Here is a 13726-nt window from a genome sequence, read left to right on the forward strand (position 1 = left end):
TATTTTTCTTTAGACACCAGGTGCATGAAAAAGAAGAGTTTAAAGCATTGAAGACTCTTAACATCTTTTACCAGGCTGGAACTTCAAAGAACGGAAACCCTGTGTTTTACTATGTAACTCGCAGGTAAGACTTCATGATACCTGACCGATGGTTGCAAAAGAATTACAAAGGCACACATTGTTCTTTTGTTCAAAGTTTTATTGCTTCTGAAATCAATCAGTTAACTAACAACAGCTTACAGATGCATAGATTTACCTTTGTTGATTAAATTATGAAGATTTGACAGCAAAACAAAAACCCTGATGCCTGTTTCACAGTGGTTGCGAATAGTACCAAAAAATTTCACATTTGAAATATGTTCCGTTAATATTAAGCAAAAAGCTGTTTGTTACAAGCTGTGTAACATCTACGAAAGTTTGATAGCATTTCAGAAAGACTATTAAGTCACTACAAAGAATCTCACATTATTGTCTGCTTTCAAAGCACAAGGGAGGTTGATGGTCACTGTATCATCTGGAGAAAGCTCAAAGTCATGAATGCAAGCAGCAGAAGTTTGAAGCTGCTAATCACGGAGGAAGCGGAGGAAGAGGGGGGCCTGCCAATGAAGGTGCTGACAGTTGTTTTAGCATTCTCATTTGTGTTGTAATTGGAGCTGGATGATGTGGTGGCTTTCATAGTCCCATTCGTGCTGGCGGAGGTGCTGGCGGAGGTGCTGGTGGAGGTGCTGGTTGAACTGTTGCTGTTCGTATTCTGGTTGGCGCCGTTCCCATTCAGATTAGCACCGTTTTTGGCAGTGGTGGCGGCGGCGGTAGTGCTTGAACTAAGGACCTGCATACAGCCGAACATCACAACAAGCAGAACCACGCAGATGTCCACTCTTAGAGCCATTTCTCTGATCTGAGAAGAACATAACACAAAAATCATATCAGTATAGAAGTATAAGCACTTTTTCTTTTTTTTTACTAGCTCCATAATGGTGTTTAACACAGCATTTTTTTTTCAGATACAAGATTAATTTGTTTATAGAGGTTAAGTATAATTCGGAATTTAATATTAATTTGTGAACACTTTGCATCAGTCCAAAGAAATAATTTAGAGCTGTAAACATTCCCCGGGTACTCACCAGCGGTGTTCCACGTAAATAATGCTGATGAGCGGTGATGTGCAGTGTCTCTAAACAGATGCTGACGCTTTTAATAATGACACCCGTGGAAGAAGTCACATGGTTCTTCAAAAAGGAGGGTCAGTGATGGAAAGATCATGATGACTAGATTTCCTTTTGTTTAACAAATAGTTTGTTTTTCATGAGGTATCACTGTGACAATTGGAAGACTGGCTTGAGTTGCTGTGTTTAAAATAAGACCTAAATATATTTGGAAATCTTCTGTTGTAAAGTTTATATTCCTACATAGCTGCACTGCAAAAAATGCTTTTCTTACCTAGATTTTTTTGTGTTGTTTCTAAAAATTAAGAAAAATTCATTCTTAAATCAAGAAGGAATTTCTAGACGAGTAAAAATTATTTTCTTGTTTTCAGAAAAAACAAGTCAATTATTATGTTTTTTAATTTAATTTTTTATTTAGCTTGTTCTAAGCAAAAATTCACTTTATTTTGACTAGTTTTTTCTGAAAACAAGACAATAATTATTACTTGTCTAGAAAATCTTTCTTGATTTAAGAATTTTTTGATATCTTGGCTGGAAACAAGACAACAAATCTAAACAAGAAAAGCATTTTTTGCAGCGTGGGTAACCTTACTTGACAGTTTATCACTGTCATTAGTAATAACAGGCTTTCTAAAGGTTTTGTGTTCTGTCTGAAGAGTCAACCATGATAATGAAAGCATGATGCTGAGAAAAATAAACCCTGCTTTCCCAGCTGGAAAATCCTGTTAACATCAGGTTTAAAGCTACATTTGAAGTTTTTCTGGTTAAGGTAGTTGTGAAGATGGATTACCAGCTGTTTGGGAGCTGAAGTGTAATGTTAGTTGTTTTTGGAACATGGCAGGTAGTTTTCTGGTCATTTTAGTGACCGATTTATTGCTTTCTTTTAAAAAAAAAAAAAAAGACATTCAAATGGAATTTGTTTTGCCTATGTTGTACAAGTAATATGTAATATGTTGTAGCCAAGTGGTGAAAGTTTGGCTGGTTACCATCAGTGATTAACCCTTGCTAGTAAATGCCATATAGTTGTACCCTTATGTACGGTGGCCCAGTAGTGCACAGCACAACGAAATCTCCATAACACAACGCATTGAATTTATTTAGTTGTTTTGTGCTAATTTCGCTGTGTTGTGCTAAAACCTTTGCGTCGCAGCTTGTTTCTGTTGTGATGTGCTAATTTCACTGCGTTGCGGCTTGTTTTCGTTGTGTTGCTGCTAGAGATCGACCGATATATCGATTTACCGATATTTTTCCCGATATTTAAGCATTTTTCCATAATCGGATATCGGTTTTGTAATATCGGATTCCCCGATAAACACCGCCATCTTGTGGACGTTTTCAGAATTGCGCGCAGGATCGCAATTGCAGCGCATCTGAGGGGAGACGAGACAGCAACGGCGTGCAGGTACTTGATTTGCTGTAGTTAGTAAACTATTTAATATTACAGGCATTAATGCACAAATTAGATGTATTACATAAATGCCTGATATATAGTTTAAATGCAACTTGGCTCTAAGAAATATGATAAATAAGATACTCTGTCAAGCCCTGTCCCTGTAAAGATAGGCTATAACTTTGCCTGAAATAACACAGCCATGAATTAGCACATGGTGGAAATGAAAGCGCTGAATTTAATTCTCTCTGTGGTCTATTAGTCTCGTGAAGTCGGAGTCACATAGATAATCCGTCAAGTCCTCTCCCAATAAAGACGTAACTTTGCATGAATTAAATAATACAGCCATGAATGATTGCATGTTGGAAAGAAAAGCATTGAATGTAATTCTCTCTCTGTTGTCTATATGCTCATCATTAGTCTCGTGAAGCCGCTTTCATATTGCAGTTCACTCAGCGGGTTGATGCTCAAGAAATGCTCAGCACGGCCTTTTGAAGCACCCTAAATTGTATTAACACTTACTATATAACCATTATTTTGTTTATAAACATCTAAATTAATAGATGTTTATGGAAATTAATTATTTATTATCTCCGCGATCGATCGCAGTTTGAGTAACCTATAGTTCTGTGTAAAGGCATAGATAAACCGCGCTGTCAGCAGCATAATTTAGAGCATGCCAGTTGAGAAATGCAATAAAATACAATGCTTGTTATATTCCAATATTCCAGAGAATATTATTCCGTGGATTAACATTATCCAGTGAATTATTCTTCACTCTTTATCCTATTAAACAGCTTATAAACCTACTAAAACTGTAGTTAAAAATGAAGTTATGACTCCTTTCCTTTATTTTCTCCATTTGACAACATTAGACTTTCTATGTTCATTTTGCTTACTGCTAATATTAGTGTTGCTGCTAAAGCTTTTTATAAATAAAATGTTTTTTTATTGTTGTAATACGAAGATTAAATTTAACATGACAGGGCTCTAGACTGCGACCAAAATGGTAATTGTTTGCGAGTTAAAATTTGACGTGGTCGCATTTGTACGAGTGCCAGGTCTGCGCTACTCCAAAGCGTCTGCTTCATACAGCGCGCGCTGCCAGCCGCAGGAGACAGATTTCACTGATCACGTGAAGAGAGGTGCTTTCAGCACGAGTGCTTAGTGGGTAGAGCCTGGTTTATACTCGCCGCGTCAGCACGAGCGTGAAGGTGCGCGTCGCGGATGGAGCGCAACGAATGGATTTGTTTTCAAACTAAAGTAAAAGACCGCTTCTTAAACCAGAGAAGGTGATCGTGGTGGTATTCTTGTAGAAAAAACATGCAAGTCCTGTCAGCTACAGCCAGTTTAGTTTTACTTTTCTTTTTGTTTTCGTTTTGAGAAGCTTGTTATCTTTGCTGTTTACCTCAGGTTATGCTATGGAGGCTTTCCTTAATTAAAAAAAATATATATATATATTAATATTTATTTGCTTCCTCAGAGTTTGCTAAACATTCTGTAATATACTAGGTATATAGTACAGCATGTGGTGTGTCCTATGCCATGCCTCGTCTTATTCGTTTTTGTTGATAAATGTTATGTAAGAGTTTGTCATTGTCAACGTACTGTTTTATTGTTGTTGCGCTTTTTAATTAAGAATAACAATGAATCCATCTTTTTTTTTAGTCTTAAAAAGTTAAAGGTGTATAGATATAAGCAAAACAGACAATGATCTTTTCTTGTAAAATGTGACACCAAGATCGCAAATTTGAAAGTAAAAAGCGCACGAAAAAAGGAATTCCTGTTCACAAAATTTAAATCACAAATAATACAGATGAAAAAGAACGAGTTGAATGTTGAAAACTTTCGTTACCATATAACTATAAACTATGATAAAAGTTCATCAGCATGCATTGATTAATCAAATGTTGTAGCAAAAACAAAAAACAAATTGCAACCAAATTATGTGCTCGTGCGCAAAAGTGAGATCAGTGGGAAGAATGAGTCTAGAGCCCTGCATGAAAGACTGCTAATTCTCAAAACATTTTTTGTTAAGATGACTGAAAGGAGGAAAAACCAAAAACCAAAATGAAGTATGGACTTACTTCACGCAGTCATTTATTTACTTTATAACAGTAAATAAATATCGGTTCTGCATATCGGTTATCGGGCACATAGACATGCAAATAATTGGTATCGGTATCGGTTATAAAAAAAAATCAATATCGGTCGATCACTAGTTGCGGCTAGGTTCCGTTGTGTTGTGCTCATTTCACTGCATTGCGGCTAGTTTCCGTTGTGTTGTACTAATTTCGTTGCAGCTTGTTTCCACTGTGTTGTGTTCATTTTGTTGCGTTTCGGCTTGTTTCTGTTTTGTTGTGCTAATTTCGTTGTGCACTACTGGCCACCGTACTTATGTGGACAGAAAGCATATTTCTTTATTGAATTGCATCTTAACATGGCTATGTAATATGATGAAAATCATTATATTTCATTATATTGATTTTATAATTTAAAAAAAGTTTTTATTGAACAGTGCAGAATTTTGATTAAAAAAAGAATGCTTTTTGTTCATGTTTTTATTAAAGCAGAAGTATTAACAGAATCATGCATTTAACTTTTAATTTTTAAAACCGAAAGGATTGTCAGAAGTTAATCTGATTAACATATGAAATGCTTCTACACCCATTTCATGTGAACCTGTATGTCCAGTAATCTTGCTTGTTGCTCCACTACATTGGTACATTTGAAACTGTTCTGTTTTGGAAGTTTTAAGTCCATTTAATGTTTTCATAATATGTTAAACATAAACCTTATTTGAAAATGCTGAGCATGTTATCCATTTGTTAACATGAATTTATAGTTTGATCGAAGGACCGTGTGACTCGGCTGACCCTCAGAGCCCTTGTGTCATGCCCATCAGGAGGAGTGTACAGCAGACTGATGTGTAGAGTGAACCCGCACTGCATCCTGAGCTTGTGTTTCGCCTGAGGTTCTGATTGGGTCTCTTCACACTCCGCGTACGGAGAGTGGTGGTTCTGCGGGTGGTGGAGATGGTGGTGACGAAGTCGCCTGTTGTGACTGGGCCTTCTGTAGTTGAATGAGTAGTAGAATGGGAAGCCTCTGAAGTTGAGGTAAAGAGAAGGCCATTTCTGAAAGACTCCTGTTCCTTGGTGCTTCTAGATCCTGTCTGGTCATCCCTAGTGTTTAGGAGTGACGTCCCCGACCAGAAGTGTGTGGTGACTACTTGTACATATGGATGGCTTGGCTCCTCGGTTCCAAAGTCATATGGGGACAGCGTGTAGGTGCCAAAGTGCCAGCTCCCTGTCCTGGACAGGTGAGCCTCTCCGCAGGTGTACCAGGTGTGGCAGGGGCAGCCCAACACTCGTGCCGAAGTGTGTTTGGTCCATACCAACAGGTGGCTGATATTGGCAGTTTCTTCACAAGCCCAGGGATTGTCCCCTAGAGTGATGAGCTTCAGACTTGGCAGATGCTCGAATGCCCCTTCCCTGACCGCGGTGAAGCGGTTTGCGTGCAGGTAGAGCCGAGCCAGCCTGTATAGCCGGTTCAGGGACCCTGGCAGGATCTGGACCAGAGTGTTATGGGATAGATCCACCACCTCCAGGTTTTGGGGCATGTTGGTAGGTACCGTCCAGAACTTGTTATGACTAAGATTGAGAGCCTTCAGATTGGGGAGCGTGTTGTTGATGAAGATCACACGCTCCAGCTTATTGACGGACAAGTCCAGAACTCTGAGGTTCCACTGGTACGCCGTGTCATCCTTGTTAAGTACACGCAGACGGTTTCCTGAGACGTTGATTTCCCACAATGCCCGTGGCAGCGAGGCTGGGAAGTGAAGCAGACGGTTGTAGGAGATGTCCAAAATGCGCAGATGTGTGAAAGAGCTTAGGTGGTGGTCCAGGTCAGATAGCCGGTTGTGGGTCAGGTTGAGGGATTGAACGTTTCGCTGCAGGCCCACCGGCAGATGCCTAACCCCCCTCCAGGAACAGTCAACTGTCCGATGACTCTCGCTACAAGAGCAAACAGTGGGACATTCTGCATGTACGTAAGTACACGTCAGCCACAGCAAGAGCAGGCAGGACATCGCTGCACACATGGGCATCTTTATTGCGTTCCTGTAGACAGTTGCAAGAGAATTTTGATTTTTGCTGAATGATTGTTTGTTTGTTTTTTACATGCTATATGCAGGATGCATCCAAAGTTAATTGTGTTTGAAGTATAGTACTAATGTCCATGACTGATTTTTTTTTTTTTTTTAAGTGAGTCTGTTTAATATATTGAAAGTTTAAAGTTTACAGTCTGATTACATGAACTGTGTGATGGCAATGACTATATTAATGTTATTTGTGTCTGATTATAGTAAGTGATAGAAATCTGATTATAATGAAAATGAGTCTGATAACAGTGTGTTGTATAGCAAGTAATGACAATCAGTCTGAACTTTAGTGAATCTTATTATATTGATTGGGTCAGATTCATGTGAGTGGTGGAAAGTTTATTCATTAATGCTATTTGGGTCTGATTATAGTAAGTGATAGAAATCTAATTATAATGAAAATGAGTCTGATAACAGTGTGTTGTATAGCAAGTAATGACTTGGTGAATAATAGTGAAACTGTAGTGAATCTGATTATACTGAGTGACTGGTGGCAGTAAGTCAGATTAATGTGAGTGATGATACGTTTATTTATTTTATGCTATTTGTGTGTGATTTTTACTGACGGACTGAGTATATAAATTTGGTAATAAGTGAAGGCAATGACTATTTTGAGTAATGCGATCTGTTTGATTTATGAGTGTAAACAGTCTCATAACTAAGATGAAATGTAATGTCTGTCCTTTGTGAGTCTGATGACAGTGTGTCTGATGCTACATAATTATGGTGAGTCCAAATTTGATTATTGAGTGACTGATTAGGTCTGACGACAGTAAGTCTGATTAATGCGAGTGATGCAAACGAGTCTTGACTGTATTGAATAATGCAATTTGTGTCTGATTACAGTGTGTTAAAACAGTCTGATTATACTGTTTGAGTCTGATTACAGAAAGTGATGGCAATGAGTTTGGCTATTTGAAGTAATGCAATTTGTGTGATTAGGATAAAAGTGTCTGGCCTCAGTGAATCTCATTATAGTGTGTCTGATGCCACCTAAAGACTACGAGTCTGAACTTTAGTGAATTTGAATATAGTAAGATGTCAGGCTGATTATAGTTAGTGTTGATAGTAATCTTTGGTAATGATAGCAGAAATTGTATTTTATGTGTTCTGCCTCTTGTTTGCAGCTGCGAAGCTAGTCAAAGCATTGGCATAAATTCTGAGATTGACAATCACTGTTACACATGCAAACGTACAGCAGAGATGTGAAGGTCTTCATGCAGTGGCTCTGCAGATCTGCCTGCACCTAGTTCTGCTTGACTCTCTAAGCACGTGCTTTCAAAAAATCAGCATTTATATATAATGTGCATAAAAGCTTGTTCATATCATGCCACACAACCTGAAAAAGTGTGATTGTGAGTCTAATCCTTCGTTAGGCAAACCTTGCTGCATTATGAGTTACTTACCTTCTCCTTGTCATCACTCTGTGCTCGTTTTTCCTGTCCTCTTTCTGTCTTTCAGTTTCTCTCCATCCCCCACCTCTTTTTTTCTGCTTGATCTTCAGATTAACACAGCTCTGATCTCTTATTTTTATGCTATTCTTGTTTTATGCTGCAGTAAAATCTAAGTCCCGTCTTTCTCTGTGCAGGTCCCTTCCTGGGATCTCTATGATAGCAGAGGAGAGAGAGAGGCAGGGAGGGGAGATGTAGTAGAGTCCATGCCCTGGTACAAGAAAGAGAGAGAGGAAGTGCTGACATCTCTGTTTCCTCTTTAAGATTCCCTCATTCAGCATCCATTTCCTCTGCTTTCTTTTCTGCTCTCTCCCCTTCCCTCTCCTTCCTGTTTTCATTCTTTATTCAGTCATTAAGCAACACTTAACCTGTAATTCAGGTCTGAGCATGTTTTGTCTAAGTTTTAAATTACTGGGATGGAGGCTGATGAAAAATACTAAGTCCAACTGGGAAAAATTCTAAAATGAACAATTTCTTATCTTGCAGAAATGTTCTAGTAATTTCAGTAGTCCTAATTTTATGAATTTTGTTATTCTGATTATGCTGTTGTCTATCAGTAAGAGTACCGTACTGTTTTAATCAGTTCCTCTCAGATTTTCCCATACAATCAGCACATACTGTAAAATTCAGTGTTTAAATTAAAACACTAATGAAGCAGTTCTTAATTCTTAGTGTAGTATCATTCCTAGCACGCTTTTTGGTAACTGATTTAAAGTTCCTCACCATTGTGTCCTTGCCCGGGGCAGGTGTGTGTGTGTGTGCGTTTTGAACAAAAGAGCACAGAACCTTTTCAGTGCCACTCTCCATTTCTCTCTCCTCCTCTCCCTCTTTCTTCCTCAATCGCTTCATTCTTTCAGAGCCTGCTAATGCTGCCCAGAAATGACACATCCTCTGCCTACTAATGTAGCTTTGCTCTCTGTGTGAGTGCATGATGCTTTATATTGTGTGTGTCGAGCAGAAATTGCATAGTCAGACAATTTAGCTAAATCCATCTGCACTCATCTTTTATTTTACATGTGCTGTCTAGTTTCTTCTCTTAGTTCATTGATCTGTTCATCAAACACAAATCCCCACTCCATTTCGAATGATTCTGTGTTTTAGTGACAAAAGGGAAAGTCAGCTGGAGGTCTTTGGTTAGAGAAGATGGTCATTGCCACGATATATACTTTTTTTTTTTCACATCTACTTTCCGTTGTATATTATAAAGTAAATAAACATTTTTCAACAAGTTCTTTGTTTTAGCGAATCATAATAATATTACTTAAAACACATGTTTATAAATGTTTTTTTATTAAAACAATTAAAAAATTATCTTAACGTGTATAATACATTAAACACTCATTTGTTCATGTAAAGTTGTTTGCATATGCAAGACACGAATATGTTGTCTGGAAGTTTGACTCGCTGAGGAGTCTAGAATTTGTTTAGCTGAAAATGCTGTCATGTTGAGGGTAAGTATTAGAGAGTGCTCTGGGTTGTGACATCATCATGTTTATACAAGGTCTTTGTGTTGTTGCTTGAGGGCGATAGTCTCAAAAACATCACTATTTTCCTGCTTTGTCTTTTTGCTGTACTCTTTCCTCATCTGTATTGCAGGGTGTGAACTGCTGTTCTGCAAGACTGAATGATATGTTCCCCACAGGAGGGGAGGACCTGCTACCCACATGTTGCTCCCGCAGTTCCGGGCTTGCCATTTTCTCCATATTACCCGAAGCAAGATTACTATTATCAGCAACATGAGGCACCCAAAAGTGAAGAATAATCCAAAAATACCTCTGCGAGCTTTCGTGTCATCTTCTATTGCGGTATTTGCTGATTTGTGTCTTGGTAAAATAAACATTTTGGGTTTTCGTGAAACAGTTCTAGTTGTAGCTATATGAGTTGTTGTACTTGGTTTGCGCCCACTCAAGTTTTGCGTTGGTTTGTCCGTCTCGGTTAGATCATTATTGGTGTAATTTTCCTTTGGCATTGAATCCACTGTAGGTTCTTGATTTATCGAGTCTGATCGAGACTCTTCTGTTTCAGTGGGTTGGATATTGGACCGTTTCATTGAAATCCAGGATGGATTTTCCTGTGTTCTTGATGTCAGAAATCCATGTCTCACGACTGATGTGGTATGAATATGTTTTTCTGAAGGTTCTGGATTTGGAGTGAACATCCTAATGAGCTTTTCTGTGGAGACTGGAATAGTTTCAGATGATCGCACTCCATCTGTGGGAGCTTGAGTTGATGTGTCCTTTACCAACGGGAAACTTGTATGGGACGTCATTTTGCCAAGGATTGTATATTTGTTTGTTGTGTGCTGTGATTGTGTTTGTGCATTACTCTGATAGATTCTGAATGATGTGGTATCCTGTAGAATAATGTCTGTCGGTAGAGAAGTGTCCTCTAGTCCTTTTGAGTTAACTAAATGTTTCTCTGTCAGGATGGGAAGAGGTGAAGTGGAAGCCATTTTGCTGTTTAATGTATCATTTGTTTGTCTGAGAGTATTTGTGGTCATAAATTCTTGCATTAAACTGTCTCTAGAAGATTTTGCTGTATTAGTTATGTTTTTTTCAGTGTGTTGATTTATAGGTTCTTCTGTCGGTTTGGGTTTATGGTGTTCTGGATCTGACGTGGACTCACTGAGATTGGAATTGGGGCTGTCTTCTGTCAGCAGAAGTGAAGTGGAGTCTTGGATTTGCTGCTTCAGGGTGAATGTAGTTGGCGTAGGTTTTGAAACTCTCCAATCTGTGGATGTCACAAGCCAGTTGGGTTTCCCATTTTGCCAAGTTACAGAAAGAGTGTGTGGAGAATTTTTTATTTCAGACTTGACTGTTGATAAAGTTCTTTTTGTTCTGGCAGGTTGAGTGGGTTTTGAAATGCTTTGGACCATTCCATTGATAACCGGTGTAATTTTTGATTGTTCATTCTTTGTCATTTGTGGAAGTGAGGTTGGTTGCAGGTTTTCATTTTCCATTGTTGATGCAATTATGTCATTATATGGAATGTGTGGGTCTATGGCAGACTGTAGTGGAGTTGTCTGTTGAATTCTGTATGTTGTGGCCTGATCTGAGGTGGACATGAGTGCAGTGGGTTGTACAATATTCTGACTAGGTGCTGTCATTTTCTGCTTGAGGATCTGGAAATGTTGCGTTGAATGTTCGAGTAGTTGTGGGGCTCCCGACTGGGTGTTTTTTTGTGACTCTTGTGGTGGTATATCAGTGGGAAAAGACATTATAGGTGTAGAATCATTTGTACCATTATTTCCAGTGGAACGAATGATGGATTCTTGATTTCCGTGTTGAGGTGATTCTTCAACTATTTCTGAATCTCCTGTTTGAGTTGTTTTCTGTGAGTCTAGTAATGATGATTGAATGGGGAAAGATGGCACAGCTGTAGAGTTAGTAGTACCATTATTACCAGTGAAGTGGTCGATTTGTTCATGTATGGCAATTGTAGAAGGTTCTTCTGCTGCAGTGGAGGGAATTTTAGATGTTGTGGAATCAGGGATGTGTTGCTCTATAGCTTGATTGGGTTCTGTAATTTTCTCTGTTGTGGTCTGGAGTCGTTGAGTTGATTTTTCAGCCAGTTGTGAATCTCCTGATTGACTTGCTTGCTGTAAGTCTGGTAATGATGATTGAGTGGGGAAAGAACCCATAGTTGTAGAGTTATTAGTTCTATTAATACCATTGAAGTGGTCGATTTGCTCATGTATGGTAATTGAAGAAGGTTCTTCAGCTGCTGTGGAGGATGTTTTGGTAGAGAATATTGTGGAATCAGGGATGTGTTGCTCTGTAACTTCACTGGGTTCTGTCATTTTCTGTTTTGTGGTCTGGACGCGTTGAACTGATTGTTCAACAAGTTGTGAATCTCCTGATGAAGTTGTTTCCTTTGAGTTTGGTAATGATGAGTGAGTGGGGAAGGATGCCATAGTTGTAAAATTATTTGTGCCATTATTACCAGTGAAGTGGTCGATTTGTTCATGTATGGCAATTGTAGAAGGTACTTCTGCTGCAGTGGAGGGAATTTTAGATGTTGTGGAATCAGGGATGTGTTGCTCTATAGCTTGATTGGGTTCTGTAATTTTCTCTGTTGTGGTCTGGAGTCGTTGAGTTGATTTGTCAGCCAGTTGTGAATCTCCTGATTGAGTTGTTTCCAGTGAGTCTGGTGATGAGTGAGTAGGGAAGGACGCCATAGCAGTAGAGTTATTAGTTCTATTAATACCATTGAAGTGGTTGATTTGCTCATGTATGGTAATTGAAGAAGGTTCTTCAGCTGCTGTGGAGGATGTTTTGATAGTGAATGTTGTGGAATCAATGATATTTTGCTCTGTAACTTCAACTGGTTCTATAATTTTATGTTTTGTGGTCTGGAAATGTTGAGCTGATTGTTCAGCAATTTGTAAATCTCCAGATTGAGTTGTTTCCTGTGAATCTGGTAATGAGTCAGTGGGGAAGGACGCCATAGTTGTAGAGTTATTTGTACCATTAAGACCAGTTACGAGGTTGATTTGTTCATGAAGGGCAATTGAAGGTTCTGCTGCTTTGGAGTAGATCTTGGTAGAGAATATTGTGGAATCAGGGATGTGTTGCTCTGTAACCTCACTTGGTTCTGTCATTTTCTGTTTTGTGGTCTGGAGTCGTTGAGTTGATTTTTCAGCCAGTTGTGAATCTCCTGATTGACTTGCTTGCTGTAAGTCTGGTAATGATGATTGAGTGGGGAAAGAAACCATAGTTGTAGAGTTATTTGTACCATTAAGACCAGTTACGTTGATTTGTTCATGAAGGGCAATTGAAGGTTCTGCTGCTTTGGAGTAGATCTTGGTAGAGAATATTGTGGAATCAGGGATGTGTTGCTCTGTAACCTCACTTGGTTCTGTCATTTTCTGTTTTGTGGTCTGGAGTCGCTGAGTTGATTTTTCAGCCAGTTGTGAATCTCCTGATTGACTTGTTTGCTGTAAGTCTGGTAATGATGATTGAGTGGGGAAAGAAACCATAGTTGTAGAGTTATTTGTACCATTAAGACCAGTTACGTGGTTGATTTGTTCATGAAGGGCAATTGAAGGTTCTGCTGCTTTGGAGTAGATCTTGGTAGAGAATATTGTGGAATCAGGGATGTGTTGCTCTGTAACCTCACTGGGTTCTGTCATTTTCTGTTTTGTGGTCTGGACGCGTTGAACTGATTGTTCAACAAGCTGTGAATCTCCTGATGAAGTTGTTTCCTTTGAGTTTGGTAATAATGAGTGAGTGGGGAAGGATGCCATAGTTGTAAAATTATTTGTGCCATTATTACCAGTGAAGTGGTCGATTTGTTCATGTATGGCAATTGTAGAAGGTACTTCTGCTGCAGTGGAGGGAATTTTAGATGTTGTGGAATCAGGGATGTGTTGCTCTATAGCTTGATTGGGTTCTGTAATTTTCTCTGTTGTGGTCTGCAGTCGTTGAGTTGATTTTTCAGCCAGTTGTGAATCTCCTGATTGACTTGCTTGCTGTAAGTCTGGTAATGATGATTGAGTGGGGAAAGAAACCATAGCAGTAGAGTTATTAGTTCTATTAATACCATTGAAGTGGTCGATTTG

The 13726-nt window shown here is 38.9% G+C and overlaps 3 protein-coding genes across 3 annotated transcripts in view; 1 reads left to right on the top strand and 2 right to left on the bottom strand.

Moving 5' to 3' along the window:
• The window catches only part of LOC306864347 (neurofibromin), a 42062-nt gene that overhangs the window by 11734 nt on the left and 16602 nt on the right, over window positions 1-13726 (top strand). Inside the window, exon 19 of the mRNA XM_079408331.1 lies at window positions 14-124. Within this exon, the coding sequence (XP_079264457.1) occupies window positions 14-124 (111 nt within the window). The remainder of the gene's footprint in view (window positions 1-13; window positions 125-13726) is intronic.
• LOC306863919 (uncharacterized protein) lies at window positions 192-1164 on the bottom strand. The gene is made up of 2 exons (XM_079407514.1): window positions 1125-1164; window positions 192-898 (listed from the first exon to the last, which is right to left on the bottom strand). The coding sequence occupies exon 2, from the start codon at window positions 887-889 to the stop codon at window positions 503-505; it is 387 nt and encodes a 128-aa protein (XP_079263640.1). The 5' UTR covers window positions 890-898; window positions 1125-1164; the 3' UTR covers window positions 192-502.
• LOC306864397 (oligodendrocyte-myelin glycoprotein) lies at window positions 5435-6661 on the bottom strand (the record flags this gene model as incomplete). Its single annotated transcript, XM_079408406.1, has 1 exon — window positions 5435-6661. The coding sequence occupies one exon, from the start codon at window positions 6659-6661 to the stop codon at window positions 5435-5437; it is 1227 nt and encodes a 408-aa protein (XP_079264532.1).

The sequence above is a fragment of the Barbus barbus genome, assembly GCF_936440315.1.
Source record: "Barbus barbus genome assembly, chromosome: 45".
NCBI classification, from domain to species: domain Eukaryota; kingdom Metazoa; phylum Chordata; class Actinopteri; order Cypriniformes; family Cyprinidae; genus Barbus; species Barbus barbus.

What these genes read in the sequence shown, in the direction of transcription:
- LOC306863919 (XM_079407514.1), bottom strand. Translation starts at nt 889, where the DNA reads ATGGCTCTAAGAGTGGACATCTGCGTGGTTCTGCTTGTTGTGATGTTC.